The sequence below is a fragment of the Ailuropoda melanoleuca genome, chromosome 8, assembly GCF_002007445.2.
Source record: "Ailuropoda melanoleuca isolate Jingjing chromosome 8, ASM200744v2, whole genome shotgun sequence".
In the NCBI taxonomy this organism is placed as follows: domain Eukaryota; kingdom Metazoa; phylum Chordata; class Mammalia; order Carnivora; family Ursidae; genus Ailuropoda; species Ailuropoda melanoleuca.
This window is the reverse complement of record NC_048225.1, coordinates 93,262,298-93,280,203: the sequence shown is the minus strand read 5'-3', so window position 1 is coordinate 93,280,203 and position 17,906 is coordinate 93,262,298. Positions and strand designations below refer to the sequence as shown.

The 17,906-nt window shown below is 34.7% G+C and overlaps 1 protein-coding gene across 3 annotated transcripts in view; it reads left to right on the top strand.

The window, feature by feature from the left end:
* The window catches only part of RCOR3 (REST corepressor 3), a 51,641-nt gene extending 35,713 nt beyond the window's left edge, over nucleotides 1–15,928 (top strand). For 2 of the 3 annotated variants that reach the window (XM_002917174.4, XM_011222258.3), the window contains 3 exons: nucleotides 4,587–4,644; nucleotides 12,576–12,817; nucleotides 13,286–15,928. In XM_002917174.4, the coding sequence (XP_002917220.1) occupies nucleotides 4,587–4,644; nucleotides 12,576–12,817; nucleotides 13,286–13,630 (645 nt within the window). In that variant the 3' untranslated portion in view covers nucleotides 13,631–15,928. The remainder of the gene's footprint in view (nucleotides 1–4,586; nucleotides 4,645–12,575; nucleotides 12,818–13,285) is intronic. The other variant, XM_011222259.3, reaches the window with a different exon arrangement.
* Nucleotides 15,929–17,906: the final 1,978 nt, after the last annotated feature.

The following is a 17,906-nucleotide window of genomic DNA, read 5'->3' as shown; positions in this document are numbered from 1 at the left end:
TATGGATGTAGATTGGAAGTTTCAGCATTGGGTGAAAGGTTTAACTTGGTGTCCTTTTCTAATACTTTCAATTCAAAGATAGTATGAATCTACTACTGACAAAAATGGGAAAGATGCGAGGACTAATTTAGTAGGGAAAGAAAGCGTGAAGATACCGAATTCACGAAGGACGTCATAGATTGTTCTAGAAGCCTCTTTGGGGTCTTTCATATTATTAGTTTTATAACCATTATATATTGGATTATTTTAGTTTAGATTAACATTTCATTGTTTTAAAAACAACTGTATTTCCGTCTGGGGTTTGCTGTAGAAGAATGTTCTGGTACTGAACATTCAGTGGTACTACCTAACTAACCGTAACTACTACACAATTTTAGATTCCTAGATATAATCTAGTTTTCCTTTCCTTAAGTTAAACAAATCTCTGCGAAAGTTTCTTGGGTTTAAAAGAGAATAGAGGGGCGCCTGGGTGGCACAGCGGTTAAGCGTCTGCCTTCGGCTCAGGGCGTGATCCCAGCATTCTGGGATCGAGCCCCACATCAGGCTCCTCTGCTATGAGCCTGCTTCTTCCTCTCCCACTCCCCCTGCTTGTGTTCCCCCTCTCGCTGGCTGTTTCTATCTCTGTCAAATAAATAAATAAAATCTTTAACAAAAAAAAATAAAATAAGAGAGAATAGAAAAATCAATAACTTGAAGGAATCTTATGTATTTAAAAAATTTTGACCCTGTTTCTCCTTCAGTCTTCTCTTTCTTCCATTGCTTCCGTTTTGTCATACAGACTCTAATTCAATGCAGTTTCAGCCCTCCTCCCTGCATTTTTCCACTGAAGCTGCTGCTTAAAGGCTAACACTGCTGCTAATGATCAAATTCCATGGCTCTAACTCATTTTTCTTGCCTTTTTCTGAGCCTTGACATAGATGACAACCTCTCTTCCTTTAACTTTTGAGAGGTAATGTCTTTTGTAACTATTACGTTCCCTTTTCAGCTGTAATTTTCCTTTTGTAAATACAAGCATTCTCCAAGTTTTTATCCTCAAAATTCACTTCTCTTTTCTTTGGAAACATCATACAAGCTCATCACTTCACTATACTAAAATTGCATCAAATGTACATTTAAATGACACAACTCAGCCACAGATATTTAGCCAAGTGAAAAGGAGTATGTTTAGTAATAGCAAGTAGAGGAGAGCTGGCAATCCTGCCTGAAGTCCCACAGAGTAAGCAGTTAGGGGCTGGAACTGTGAATTCACTATTTCTTTAGAAGGCTTTAGCTTCCACAGGCCTCCTGTGCAAGCAGTCTCCTTGATTTGAAATTTTAGTATTTAAATATGTATTTATGTTTTTTTTATTCAGTACTACCCTATATTTCAACCAAAGCTTCATCTAAGATTAACTGAAAAACTAGTGGTCCATTTCATTGCTGGAGGAATATCTATCTGGCCGTGTGGGCTTATTGAGAGATTGTGTGCCTATCTCCATGACCACCTTTGTAAGAGCATTTCAATAGTAATTTGGAATTTAAAATAAAAATCTTTTTGTTTTAAATTCATAGGCAGATTTTAGAACCTTACATCTGAGTAGGATGTGACTCCATTGTTTTCCCTCATAAACATTTTCCAGACCCTTAAAAGCTGTGTTTGCATAGATGAATCTGTTTTAGCCTCAAGTGGATCCTGAGCTCCACCTGAATGTCCTGCTTAATACCTCATTGTCAGTGAATCCCAAGTTACAGTCATCATCTTAGTCTTGCCTTCCTCTTCCTCCCCAATCAGCATTTCATAACTTCTTAGGTCCTTAATGGCACCACCCTTCTCCCAGCTCTCCAGGCTTAAAGTCTTAATCTGATTAGAACCCTACTCCTCTCCCTCTGTTCCCTCCCCCAAAAAACCTATTGCTTATTAAATTTAGTGTGAACTCATTAATGTTGATATTTACTGCCCTTCCAAAAGTGATCCTTACCATATTTTAGTTTAAATATCACCAACTTTCCAGGCATACTTATTACTTCTTCCTAATTGTTGATCCTGTTGTTGCCTATGCATGGTGTGTCTTCTGATCTTTGCCTTTCAGAAACTTACCCTGTTCTTTAACCCACCTCAGTGTCTAGCCCCTCCAGCTGGCCTTCCCTGTTCTAGTCGTTGTGACTTTTTCCTCTCATCTTTGAATCCACTGTATACTCTGAACTTTTAATTTTATTAATAGCTATTTGTGTTTATCCTATCTCCTGATTTGCTTATAAGCCGAAATAAGTTTTCATAGTGCATGTTACTTTATTTTTTGTTCCCTTTCCATTAATGATAACTTTTCTTCCAGTTTCTGCCTTTCAGATTTAACAAACATCAGTTGATCAACTTCAAATTCTGTTTGCTCAGGCACTGTGCCAGGTGTTTTTTGTATATGTTCTACACATATATAAATTTTACATATACATATATATGTATATATACATGTATATATTTTACATTTATTCTAAATTTAGTCCTCAAAACAATTTGCCGTGTAGTATTACAGGAGATCCTCAGTATCCAAATGCTCATTAATCTACAGGATTCATGGAGAAGCAGAAGTTGCCAAACAACAGAATATTTGCTAATGAACTTATAAAATTAGGCTCTGCTCCTGAGCTATCCCCAATTAACTCTAGCTAATTAACTCTAGCTGTTACCTTTCCCACCCATCACATCAGCATCCTTCTCTCTTACTTTCTTGCTAATGTAATGCAAATACAGCACAAACCAAATTTTAAACCTTGCAAAAGATGCAAAACTTCCTAAAGTCTATGAAAGTACAAGAGAATGGCTTTAATCTCTTGCAAAATTGTTGACAGATGGGTATTTAGCAGAGTTAACAATTGAAGAAAAAAGGGTGATGACTCATAGGCATTTCAAAAAAGAATTTGAGTAACAGAATTAAGGGAGGCCTTTGAAAATTGTTGAGGTCTTCAAGCAAAAATGACCCACTCTGTGCTCATGTTGTAATTTCAAATGCCAGTGAATGTTACGCCATTGTATGTTCAGCAAAGACATGCCAGAAATAAAAACATATAAGCAAAATCGTTAACTGTTTTTTTTAAAATAACTAATTTTCTTAAGTTTTAGTTTCATATTTCAGATTAAGTTGCAGTCAGCCCTTTATTTTTTACCGTTTATTCTGAAATATTTGGACCTGTTTTAATAAGGTTCTAGTACCTACCTTTCAAAGCAAAGGTGGCATCAGACTGCCTGGGTTTTAACTCAGATATTAGCTCCTATTCCGTTCATGTTCATCCTCTTTTTGGGGAGCATGGGTTTAGAATTTCAAGTTTTTCTTCTGTCATCTCCTTTTTCCTTTTCTTTCCTTTTTTTCACTTTTTAAAGCTTGGTTGCCCTTCTCTTGTTACTGCTTCTTTATATATAGCCTATGGCCCATTCTTTTTCTTTACCTTTTTAATGTTCTTTTGATTCATTGCCAGTATCCTGACCTTGAGGCTTACCCACTGCCTGCCTGCCCTTGCCTTGGTCTCTTCTTAATCTCATCATTTGGTAATCAGTGCTTTTGCTTTAGGTTTTTTCCTCCTTTATTCAGTCTTTTTAAAAACATTTTCCTTTCTTCTCTAATAATATTTTTCTAATTTTGAATTTTTGTTTTATTCTTTCTTCTGAATACTTACTTTGTATACCTCTTCACTCATGGTGAGAAAGTAGATATTCCCAGAACCTCTGTGTACTGTAGAAACTTTTATTGCTAAGACCACAAGTGACATAAGACCTAAACACTTGTTCTCAAAGGAAGCCTTTTTTCTGTTTTGCCCAGCCTATCCATGTATTACACCAGGCCAGTTTATCTGGGCAGTTTCTTCTGTAAACCTCTGTAGGCTGGTATATACTTATTGCTGTCCCTCCTTCTACTGCCAGCAGTTCTTGCACTAATCAGTGGGTATGCAGTAATGAAATTTGATTCAGTGTTCAGTATTGTAGTTTTGCCATAATAAAAGTCCTAAACTTAGGAATTTTTTTTTCAACAAAAATATTGGGAGAAATGTGGGGAGGTCTTAGGGAGAAAAAATCTATTCTTAACAGTGGGTCACTTTCTGCTTCAGAAATTTAAATCAATATTTTAGGAATTAGGCCTGATCTACAGTTCTGTATTAATTTATAACACTGGTTTTGGTGGGGTAAGGTTAGGTTTAATTTAAATGTGAAGAGAAGAAATTTTAGAGCGAGTCACAGATCCTCTCTAAAGAAGATAAAGTCTCTTAAATGTTTAAAACTAGGCTAAAATTAACACTTGCCGTGTGTGTGATAGGAACATTGTAGTTGGAAAATGGATGACTAATAGATATTCTCAGTTTTAATGCCTCTGACTAGAGTATAAATGTGAATGTTGTTCATTCTCCCGTATTGGTACATTTCCCTTTCATTATCTTTTTGTGTGGGTAAAAGGTAACTCAAAATATATTTTTTAATCCTTATAAAAACAGAATCTTCGTAAATCAGAGTTTTAGTAATCTCATGTCTGTGATTTGGTGAAAAGTTAAACAAAAATAAGCACTTTGGAAAAATGTCTGTCTTCATATCCTCATTAGGAAACTTCTCTTTAATTTTGTAGTCAAATCAGAAAATTAATGCCCGTTGGACCACAGAGGAGCAGCTTCTAGCAGTGCAAGGTATATTAAAGATAAGCAGTTATTGTTGTTAATTATTTAACTTGTCATGAAAGGTGACTACCATAGTTCTTCCCTTCCTTTAGAAATGGATCAAGAAAGGGCTCTTGCGTTTACCACAAAGTCCTGAAAACCAGGAATTCTGTTTTGTTCTTGTGGATGTGACTTTACCGAGCCTATATGCATTTTGGGTCCTGTACAGCAAGTAACACATTCTCAGCCTTAACAATGATGGTGATGACAAGCTTGAACAAGTCATGTGGTCTCTCTGTGCCTTTGCTTCAGTTTTCCTGCAGTTGGGTTCATTCTTACTATATTAGTCGTTGATACTTCATCATTAAAAGCATAAACTATTACATGTTTCTGGTTTTTCCAATTATTCTATATAATAGTGTTTCTCTGATAAATGTCAGGTACTGAAAATATTAATGATATACTTAACTTTCAGTGTACCATAACTTAAGAGATATGCCACTGAATGCTTAGAAATCCGACTTTAAAAATACATATATATATACTATATAAATAATAAAAGAGAGAGTTAAGAGATACATTGAAAAATATACATATAGCATTTTAAATGCACCATTTATAAGAATGCTTTGTTGAATTATATGGCAGAGCACTCTTTGTATTATGAATGCCCATGGGCAAATTTGTAGTGTTATAAACTTGGATTTTCTCATATTCGAATTGCTTAAGGAAGGGCAAACTGTATTTTTAATTCAGTGTTGTAGTTTTTTTTTTTTTTTTTTTCTTTTCCATTCAAGGTAAACTATCTGTAGGACTGATTGTGTAATTACAAGTTTGGTCTACAATTTGGTTTTTCCTGGCTGAGCCCTCTTTGTGTTGAGTACTAATAGCTTTTTTTATCTAGGTTAACTACTATAAGAGAGTTGGGCCCCTGTGAAACATATAAGTGTACTTTGAAAAATATTCTAATTATTCAAACATAGAGAACATATTTAACTCAAAAAGGATGTGCAGGTATCATTTGCATGTGAGAATAATTTGATTACTAGATGACTCTGCAGTTTGGACTAGAGTGAGTAAGAATTACCCTGCCAGTGTGATTAGAAAATGTCCCAGGACGGTGCCATCAGGATGATGTCAGCCTTCTCTTTGCCTATACAGCACAAAACAGTCATTTCATAAACAGAATAAATACTTGATCCTATGGAGGCAGGGTGCTGGATATGCATTTAGCACATCTGTAATTGTGGAGCTAAGTTTCTGAATGAGGCAGAACAAAGTTTAATTAGTTTATAATGTTCAATAACAGCTATTTTTAAATTAGAAACTGTTTAAAATTTAGATTAAAAAATGAGTAGGAGCGCCTGGCTGGCCTAGTCGGTAGAGCATGCGACTAGGGTCTTGAGTTCAGGCTCCATGTTACTAAAAAACAAAACAAAACAACTAGTATTTTCAGGGGCTGTTTCATATTGATTTAGATCTATGACTTAGAGCTCTAACATAGTTATTTGGGGAAGCATTGCTTTTATTGATGTAAACCCTGTGTTTCTATCCATCTCTCTGTGTGTGTGTGTGTGTGTGTGTGTGTGTGTGTGTGTGTGTGTGTCCTGTAGAATTTAACCCTGATTTCCAGTATTTCATTTACTTAAAGGTTAGTTAGTAATCCTGTACTCTAATATGAAAATTATCCCAGTGAAAGGATTTTCTGGAGAGACTCATTTAGGAAAATATGTTTAGGATTTGATGTTTTGCAGGACTACCATGGAATCTTATGCCTGGGTCAAATATGCTGAGCTGCATTCAAGGGAAGGGACAATGGCAGGATTTACATGTATAGTTTGAGCTGTATATGTGGACATTATCTCAGTTTATAAATATTAAAAGAATATTTATGGATAATGTCAAACATTTCCTCTCTGCTGAGATACATTCAGTATTCTTATGCACGTTTAAAAAGTAATTCTTAAATTATACTAATGCAGCAATTTGTACAGAAATATGCATGTTGTTGGGATTTTGAAGGCACTTTCTTGATAAGTTAATGTCTTTATTTTAATTCTGTATGTGGAATTTTTGTTTCACTTTGGGTTTTTTAGGGTTTTTTGTTTTTCTCTTCTGGGAGGGGGGTTCATTACATAAAATAAAACAATATAGCTATTTGTATCCAAAATAGTTATTTTAGGGAAGACTAAAAGGCGCCATTTTTGCTAATGAGCCCACACGTTTACATAATGCTCAGAAGCGTGTCTTACAAACAGTATAATCCTGCAGTAATGTCACGTGTACCTGAATCTCAGTGTGGTTAAGGTACATAACTGCAGTTCTTATTTTAACATGCAGTTTGCTGTCCAGAAATACCTGTCTTAGCAGGCAGTTCTTTTGTTTTTCTTCTTTTTAATCTTTATTTGTGATAAACCTTTATATGATATTATTATGACTGTTTCAGTTTTACAAAATAATAAATCATGTAAGTTTTGATACTAATATTTTAGTTTCTAAGCACTTTATATTTAAGACATTTTGTGTATGTATTTTGATTTAACACTCATTTGTTAAATGCCTTTTTAAATCTTGCTCATAATTGACTATTAGAGTGACCTGAAGAGAGAAATATAAACTCTAGTGTCATTAGTGAGACTTATTATTCTACTGTTAATTAACTTTTTTATTGTAACTTTTTTAAAACCACATACATATATTAGGATCATTTCCTAGGGCTTAAATACATATTTCCCACTTTTTTCCCCGTCTACTTAATACTGTTGTTAACTAAATACTACCACTTAAATAATGACTATTTAAATAAAATAATAAACTATTTTTCCTTCTTTCTGCCTTATTTGGAAGGGGGGGAAATCATGCTCAGACCAAACAAGAATGTTTATACTTGTGTAATCTATCACTTTATTATATTAATTTTAGTTCTAAATTTTAGTTCTAGCTATGTTTTAACTTCATTAACATTCTTTCAAGAGTCCTCAGGTAGGATGTTACAAATGTGGCTAATTTAAACCTCTCTCTAAAAAGTACTTGTTAAAAATGGTATTTCTATACTTTCTGTAATCTGTGCCAACGTTAAGTAGCTGAGTTTTGTATTATAACAGATTAGTTAGCAGGATATTAATTATAGTCTTCACAATTTGTGTGAATGGAAATATCCCTGTTTATAGCTTGTGTCATACATATATAAATATTTTCTCTAATTTGTAATGCTTTTAGGTCAGTCTTGATATTCATATGATAAACATTTCTTATTTAGCAAGAATTAAGAAGAGAATTAGATTCTGGGTGTATTTTTTTCATGTAAAATGGAACAATTATTAGCTGTTTTAAAAAAATAATAATACATTTAAATGATAGTAGAAAACATTGACTCTTCAAAGTGTAGAGGGGCGGAAGCCTGGTGTACAATATTTATTTCAGGCCTTCTCTTAAATGCATTTATTTCATATTAGTGCTAAAAAATAATGTATTCCCCAACTAAAATATTAGTGCTATTTTAGGGTAAACAACAAGAAACTTTTCCAGTTTTATCAACATATCAGCTTTAATGTTTATTTTTTTTCTTATTGTCTGCCTTCTCATAAAACGGGAAATGACAGAACTACATTCAAGTCATTATGCTTTCACAGTTAAATGTTACCTTCTCTTCCTGTAGTTTATACATTTCATTCATTTTAAGGTTGCAAGCCTAGAAATTGTCTTCTTTCTAATTTTATCTCATACATTAAGAAAAAAGCTAGAATGGTTCCTAAAGGAGGGGAGAAAGCAATTTGGCACTTGATTAAAATATATGGATTGTAACCCAGTACATGAATGAGCAAAAGGAAATGGAGATCAGGAGATTCGTATTTTTCCATTTAAAAGACACTCATTTGCTTTAGAGAGTTTCTTCTATTATAACAGGTATCATAAGAATGGAGAACCAAAAGTATAATTGTCAGCCCTCTGATTCACTCTCTTCAGATAATTCATGATTCAAAATTTCCAGCATCTTTGTGGTGGAATTTAACTTATAACAAGGATGATGGGAACACAAGACTCGGAAGAGAAAGGCTAGATATTAGAATGAGAATATATGATTTTGACTTGTAGTCCTCACCTAGATGCACCATTCACTGTCCCACTGCTGTTGATGTCTTTTTTTTTTTAATTTTAAAAATGAATTCTTGAAGAGATTTACAGGAGGTTGAAGGAAATGCAAGTTCCCAAATTGTTTGAGTTTAAAATTAATCTCTTATTGATAGGAAAGAACCACATCCTTGGAGTTTCTAGATGTCACTATGTTCTTATTTCAAAACTAGATTTTCTGGTTATACTAAGTACATGCTCACTTTTAGAAATATTGTTATAAGGAACAAGAAGCAATATCCCCCAAATTTTACTGCCTGGGAGCAGCTTGCCACTATAATGTTTTGACTTTTTTTTCTGGGTAGCCCAAAATCAGATTTTAAAAATAACATCTTAAATATACCAAAAGCAGATTCATGATGTCCCTTCTATCTGGGGTGGGGGTGGGGTGGGGGCGGGGACCTATAGTTTCATGTCCGGAGTTGGAAAACACAACACCACAAATGCTTCTGAAGTTATAGTCTTATTAGCCAAATTTTAAAAAATATGAATGTATATGTTTTTGTTGAGCAGAATGAATAATACTGTTTGGAAAATGTGGGCTTTTATAAAATATGATGATATATTTTTATATTAATTCCCAAACAAAACTTCAGAAGTGTCTGTTGAAGATTATAAGGTATCATCTGCCAGCATAGGTAGGCAAGTACCTATTTTGACTGTAACTTTCAAAATTTGACTGAAAACACTTTTTTCCCTCTTCCTGGGAAATTTACAATTTACCTCTTCTAGGATTTTCTAAAATTTCATTCTACTGACCTTTAAAAACTGACCTTTTGCCCCAAGGTGAGAAGTTTAATTTAAAACCATGATTCAGATGGACCTAATAACCCTTTTTACATCTTCAGGAAGTGAGAGAGATTTAATCAGTGTTTGATTCCCTTGCTGATAAAGCAATCAGATGTCCTTACTTACTATAAATTGTGAAAAAAAAGAGTGGACCACCCTTCTTCCAGGTACAAATTGGAACTGAAGTAGCTTTGATGTCCTGGGTTGTTAAAGTTAGTTGCTCTGCATTGCTACCCCTGCTGGGTTTTCCTCCAGAAGCCTAGCTGGATTCTTCTGAAGGAGCTGTTCCAGTAAGTCTTCAGTTTGTGTTTCACTAGAATTTACATAGTTATCAGCCACAGTATAGACTTAAGAATTCCACCTTTTAACCAGAATATGCTGTTGAACCAGCATCATGGGAAATGTGAAGGTGTTAAAGAAGTTACCTAAATGCGATTCTTGTGGTTTGGGGAAGAGAAGTCAATCTATTTCCTGAGCACTTCCTCTGCACTGAGCATTATATTTCATAGGACGGTACCTCCCAACTTTTCTCACATCATGGCATACAGAAAAAATTATGAAATTTGTCACAACACACCGGGGCAAACGAATGAGACTGCCGTTGTCCAGAAAGGACTGCCAAGAAACACTAGCTATTCCAGACCGTGCCCAGCCATCCTTCAGGCTGAGTGCGTTAACATCCCCGAAGGCCCACTTGTTCTCAGGACACGAGTGGGATCCTCAACCAGACTACAAAAGTCTGCAGTGTGGTCTGAGCCTTAAGATTTTACAGAGTAGTCTATATGGCATACATGAGTTAATGATAAACATACTGGGTGACTTAGAACCTAGGCGACTTAGAAAAAGTCCTTGACATCCAGAGTATGGGAATACCAAGCCTCCTACAGGAAGTAGTTTTGGTTTGGGGGTCTGTAATTTGGGAAGTCCAACAATGTTGGTGACAAGGTAAAGTCCCTTGAGCAAGAGAAAATAAAATGGAAAATCAAAAAAGGGGACAGTTATAAAATGGAATCAGACATGGGGACAACTTACTGGTAGGTTTTGGAATACATTTTTCTAAACAAATAGGTGTTCTGAGGATTGTAATACCTTCATATTTGGAGTCAGATAGTCTTAATGTGACTTTTTCCTACGATACAGAAGAACTAGTCTTAGATTTACTTAAAGTTTCATTTCCAAACTCAAGTATTCAGTAGATTTGGTCATTTCTAGAATGTAAATTAAATGCTCCTTGTAAAAATTAGTACATCAATAGAACTCTGTGTCTGATTACTAATTAGGAGTTATTTTTCAGTGCAGCAATCTCAAATGAGTTGTTATTTTCCAAAGTATAAGTGGTAAAGAATTACCTGAATAGATGGCAATAATTCCTAATATTAAATAATGGTGGTTTTTTATTGCCAAATAAACCCTCAGTGGAACCTAGAATTTTTACTCAGTTACAGAGTTTGAATTGGAAATTAGCTCATGGATTTAAAGAGAACTTATGTTGCTAAATACTGTAATTAATATTAAGTATCATAATTTATTGTCATGCATATGTCTTTCCTGAGAACAAAGCAAATGAGCACAGTTTACAGACCCCAAACTCTATATTAAAAATCATTATAGCTTAATCATGTCAAACCTGCCCAAAATGCTCTTTAAGATAAAGGCACTCCCCCTAGAGTCAAGCCTGGCTAGTTGAATATAAGCAAGAGATACTCATTCCCAAGTTCTCCATACAAAATAAAGGCAGAAATTAAAAACAAGAATTTTGTCGTATCTTGATGGTGCTTTAAGGTAATTGGGTAGATCGTACCAGTAGATATCCTTAAGAATGAATCTAGCATTTCTCTTGAGGTGTTGACATACCCTTATATTATTATCTTATCTGTGATTGTATACATGTTGAATTTATTTAAATTCCCATGATTCTGATTGCTTAGGTTACATTATAGACTTTAATATCATAAGTATCATTTTTTTTCTCTTTTTTCATCTGTAATTAATGAGTGTTTTCTGGTATTTTAAACAATAGTTATGAAATTGTAAAATCAAAATTTTTGACACATTTTATATTTTGAGTTAAATGATGAGTCAGTGAATGTCCTTTTAGAATTCCCTTAAGAGCAGTTTATTATCCATCTGATTATACGAAGTCATTCCAAATTCTGTAGTATAATTGACTATCTCAAGTTCATAAATCAAATATTATCTTTCATTACAATAAAATTTCCATTACAAAAAGTTAGGTTCTCAAGTAACTGAATGTACAGTCCTTCTTAAATTTAAGGTAGTGATGATAAGCACAACAAGTACTTTACATGTAGTCACTACTGTAACCTTATTCTGTAGGCTATAAAGTACAGCTAGGAAAGAATCCTCCACATACACAGTCTTTGGAACTATTAGATGAGTTGAAATCCAACTAACTCTGAAAAATAGCTTCTCTTTTTTTTTTTTACCACATCACATTGTGATGATTCTCTTTTTTATGTTTCAATTCTTATTTCTATTCATTGGTACCCTGGTGAGATTAGGCAAATAATCCTATTGAAGCTGGTATTTAGACCAAATTATAATGCTTTTCTTAATGGGGGAACTCTTAAGACTACTCACTCAGTCCATTGAGGGGATAAAAGAGATGGCTCATTCCCATCCAGTTTTGTTTACAAACGGTGTTGCTCAAATTTAGGTGACTGGCTACTAGGGAAATAAATGAATGTGGAATTGAGGATGGAACAAAGAATTCAATGCTTTACAATAAATGGACTGTATTTGAGAGTTCAAGAGAGGATTGGAGAAAATAACTGAGTATGTAAAAAATGGTAAGTTTCTGATTGTTAAGTTGAAGGCAAGTGGCTGGCTCACTGAAATGACATAATTAATAGTTCTCATCTGTGACCCTGATATCTGAGTCTCTACTCAGAATTGAGAAATGAGCAGAGTTTATGAGAAAGGATTTTCATTGCTGGTATCTTTTGTGTGTGCATGATGTATAGTACACACAGCTCTCCTTATTGATCCTTCACAGGTGTATTATTTACTTTGCCTTCCAGGTGTCCGCAAATATGGTAAAGATTTTCAAGCTATTGCAGATGTAATTGGCAACAAGACTGTTGGCCAAGTGAAGAACTTCTTTGTAAACTACAGGCGTCGGTTTAACTTAGAGGAGGTATTGCAGGAGTGGGAAGCAGAACAAGGAACCCAGGCTTCTAATGGTGATGCTCCTACTTTAGGGGAGGAGACAAAAAGTGCTTCTAATGTGCCATCAGGGAAGAGCACTGATGAAGAAGAGGAGGTGTGTTTGTGTATGGAATTTGAGCTAATATGAGTTGAGGAATCATCATTTTGTGTGGTGTTCTGTAAGGTTAATTTTTCAGAGGACTAGCTAAATGAGCATGAAAGGTTGACAGTGCACTGACTCAGTGGTGCCTCTCTCGTGACTCTTAAGTCCTAATGACATGCTAAGTTCTGATCCTAGAAGAATGGAGAGTGTATTGTTCTTTCATAGTCTTATTTTTATTTCCAGTGTTAAGCTGTTACTAATAAAGATGCCTGTTTGGTAGCTTCGTTGCTTTTTCAGTTTTTGGTTTTTTGTTTTGTTTTGTTTAAAATAAAAGAAGCTTGTGCTTCCAAAAAACACTGGTGTTACGTTTTTGTTTTGTTTTGATTTGTTTTGTTTTTCCTGTGACAGCCCAAACTATATTGTATTAAGTTCATTAGGAACTCTCATCTCATACATGTATTTTTGTTTCCTCACCTCTAGGCACAGACCCCACAGGCTCCTCGGACTCTGGGTCCATCACCTCCTGCCCCATCATCCACTCCAACACCAACAGCCCCCATTGCCACTCTGAACCAGCCTCCACCACTTCTTCGTCCAACACTGCCTGCTGCCCCTGCTCTTCACCGGCAGCCTCCTCCACTCCAGCAGCAGGCCCGGTTCCTCCAGCCCCGGCCAACTTTAAATCAGCCTCCACCACCTCTCATTCGCCCTGCTAATTCTATGCCACCCCGTCTAAACCCAAGACCAGTGTTGTCCACAGTTGGTGGTCAACAGCCACCGTCACTTATCGGAATTCAGACAGATTCACAGTCCTCCCTGCACTAAAATTAAATTGGACAGAGCTACAGTAACTCTTCACCCCATCATTATACCAGTGCTCATCAGACTGATGCAAAAGAGGAGAGAACAGTCCCTCCTAGATACTGAGGCTGCGAACTAGGTCTGTGGCAGTGGGCTAGCATAAGTGGATGTCTAGGAAATTTTTTGGTTCGTGCAACCGAACTAAATGTTATACAACAAAAAGCCTACAGTTAGCCTCCTTTCTAGAGTATACGTTCAGCGACATGATCTCATAAAAGAAAAAAAAAAAAAGATTAAGTATTCTATATACCAAGGTTTTTTTTGTTTTGTTTTTACTGTATTTATTTTATTGAGATTCTTTATATTTCTGCCTCTTCATAGTCAAGGCTCTTAGTACAGAAATATTGACTTAGGAATTGTGAAAACTTCTTAAGTTTCTTAAGGATGTTTGACTTTTTTTCTTTCTTCCTTAATTTAATTTTTAACAACATTTTCCTATGTTAGGAGTGCAAGAATAAATAGCCTGCATTTCAGATTTTGACATATGTTCATTTAATGTATATTTAAGAAATTATAGTGCATATCCCTTTTTTCAAAAAATCTTGCTTTTTTTTCTAAAGGAATTTTAATATATTCCTTTAAAAGAAAGCAATTTAATCAATTGCAAAGCAATTATATGAAACCACAAAGAATGTACTGAACCTACTGACCATCTAACATACAGTTTAGGGTCCTAGTGCAAAGTCCTTGCTTAAAGGTCATTGACCTGTCATCTGTCAGTAATAAGAGGATCAGAATAATAATTTTACATACAAATGAGAACTCAATTTGTTGAAGTACATCGTCTTTAAGTTCCTTGAAAATGGAGTTAATTTCGATTTTTAAAAAAAAATGTTTCTAAATGCTATCTGCTTTTAACTAGTAGTTGCCTATATTTGGGGACTTTAGAAGAGAATTATATTTTGTCAGTTACGTGGAGATAGTGGTTATGGAAGCATTTATTTACAATACCCTTTTTGTGTTTAGGTTCTGATTTAAAATTGCCCTCATACTTATTAATATGGTCTGCATTTAATATAAAGGATGTTTTCTTGATAAATCTCTATTGTACTATTTGGATACATTTGTGTATTCCTTGCAGCCGACCTGTGCTTGTGGGTTTGGTTTAGGGTTAAATCATCAACAATATTTCATAAAATAAATTTAAGAATTTGTTCTGTGTTATCTAAAGATGTATCAGTATATTGTCACAATTGTGCTGTTAACTTAAAATGCTGAGACCCCTTTTTTATAAAGAAGCAAAAACATTTCAAGTCTTAATTGAACACATAAATCATTAAGCACCTACAAAGAATATTTTACAGGTAATAGTATTTCAACAATGTGTTACTAATATTTTTGATACAGTGATTTCATATTGGAATCATGACTTGTGCAAAGGGACAGATCATTTAGATAACTGTACTAGTGGAACTTAAGGCTAAATGTTTGCACATTTATATTCTCATCACTACTTTACGAAATAGTCAACATCTAAAGCCCTTGATTTATGTTTTGAGAAGTCATATATTCCCAATATTGGAAAAATAGCCCCTGCCATTGGCTCTAAAGCCTTAAGGAGCTATTAGATTTAAATTCATTGATTAGTTTTAATTTTGAAGTTTAGACCACTTCTCTTCATAAGGACCTTAAGTTCTCGCACAAACTTTTTTCAGGGTGTGTCTTGTCTTTCTCATTGGATCATCTTAAATAGTCCCTGCCCCTGGATTGTAACTAGATAAAAATCTGATTCAAAATTCTTAATATTCAAAAATTTATACTTATTTTTACTTTAAAAGCCACGGGGGATGGGGGTGGGCAGTTATATATCTTAAAAGAAAATATCTAAAGCATTTTTTTAAAGTACTTAGATTGTCTTGCATATGTGCATACTATACGGCTTTTATTGTCTTGTCTCTTGTCAGTAGACCTTCAGTATACAGTGTGTGGGACATGTCAGTCAAGTTGGTCAGCACCAGCATCTGTCCAGCTGTTAAGTATATTATGATTCATTTAAAAATGTGTTCTATCCCAGCCATGGGCCAAGATGCTGTATCTGAGGGATGTGCTGTGATTTGATTTACGTACACTAGAGCACACAGTAGAAAAATCTGAGCTTCATTAGTAATATGACACATGTATATAGTGAGATGTCTTATTGTGTGCTTTGCATATTTTGTAAATATTTTGCACGTCATTAATTTTCTTTTTTGTTTAAGCAGTGTTTGGCCTGGAAGAGTGATATGCTTGCTGCTTAATCAAAGGATTAAAGAGTTAAAGATGTCTATGTCTTCTATTTTTATATAATTTCATGTTGTATGAAGAATTTAGGACCTCTTCACTGTGAAATTCTAAATATTGATTTTTATAAAAAAGCAAAATCTAGAAATATTTTAATGACCATTTCATAATGTCAAGGTTATCATTTTTGAAAAATCTACACCCAAGTATTTTTTTCATTACATAACTAAAAATAAATCACGCTGTTGATACGCCTGGTAATATTAATGAAAAAATATTTTTTCTATATTCTTTAATTCCAGTGTAATATGGATGGAGGTAAAGGTAAGTTTTGATCAGAACTTTTCCTTAATCAATAATCCTACAATTGAGTAAAATACAATGTAGAATAAAGATGAAAGAATGTAAAATTCTGTCTTAATATAGGCCAGTGTTCTTTTTAGGAATAGATATAGGGAATAAGCAAAAAAAGTGTCAGTCATGATTTTTAAAAATATTAATATTGCCAAGTTTTTTGGTTAAAGTGCTGAGTTTAATTAGTAAATGTGTTGTACTATTTTAATATTTCTTCCTGCTATCAAAAGTAGATTTACTTAGACACATTAATTATGGCTGATCACTTAACACTAGGCTATGAAGGTCTTCTCAAAACAACTATTAATCTGACTTAGACCTCAAAGGAGGATCTGTCTTTCTCTTTGTGGTTCTACACAAAAAATGATGAATACATTCTAACTATAAGAAAACACAAGAAAAATTAACATGTTTGTTTTAGTTTTTTACCCTAGGCATTCATTATAGATATTCATAAGAAGATAACAGAGTAAGTGAATACAGAAAGAATCCAATAATCAAGCTTGAGAAACCATGTGGTATGAAATGTCTCTAAGAAACGACCTCATGTTCTGACAGCATTAATGGGAGTATGTAACCTGCCTTCTCTTAGGACAAAGTAGGTCACAAATGACCCCTCCCAATGTAAGTCTGTATCATAATTTTACCTTAATGAAGGAATGTTCTGTAGCAATAAATTTCAGTAGCAGTGGAGTTTGGGAGTAAAATATTAAAAGGAATGCTCCTGGATGTGTGAGTTTGTATCTGAAAGGCCATGTGGCTAGACTGTTGCTTATTGATAAGGAAATAGGTATTTACAATGTGGTAACTTAAACTTTAGAATCCTAAAACTAGAATTTGGGTGAGCAGAGTCTCTTGAGAAGAGGCTGGGAATGAGAACTAGAGAGATCTAGGAGCAGTCTTCACAATGTAAATGGCATAAAGGTTAACCTCCCAGAATGCTTCACATAATGTCTTTTTCCTCTGGATTATTTTAAGAAAGGTTAAATTTTTATTCTGTATTATTTAGTCTTATTTAAACATACAGGGTATAGTTACCGTAGCTAAGGAGGTCTTGAATAATATCACAACAAAAGTTTTATCTTTTTTTTTTTTTAAGATTTTTTATTTATTTATTTGACAGAGACAGCCAGCGAGAGAGGGAACACAAGCAGGGGGAGTGGGAGAGGAAGAAGCAGGCTCTTAGTGGAGGAGCGTGATGTGGGGCTCGATCCCAGAACACCGGGATCACGCCCTGAGCCGAAGGCAGACGCTTAACCACTGCGCCACCCAGGCGCCCCCAAAAGTTTTATCTCTTGAGCTATCTAGCTTACTGCCCAGAACAGCTTTCATGATTGGTAGAGTTTGGCTTCAAGAAGCCTTTATTCCTAACACATTTTTGTTCATATGTTGTTGCTTTTCCAAAACAGAGTTTGAAAACAGCTATTGAGGGGCTTGTCACTTGGCTTGTATATACAAAAGAGTCCTCCTTGTACTATGGTGACTCTTCCAACCCCATTCAACAAGTTACTTCACATCATGAGCCCCAGTTTATTTTTCTTCCCTTCCAAAATCTTACTGAAATGACAACAAAAAATGAAATAGCCCTTAGCGGTGTGGGAAGGCCAGGGGAGGTGCCACCAGCAGATGGAAACAGATTTATGACAAAACCTAACAATTGAAGAAC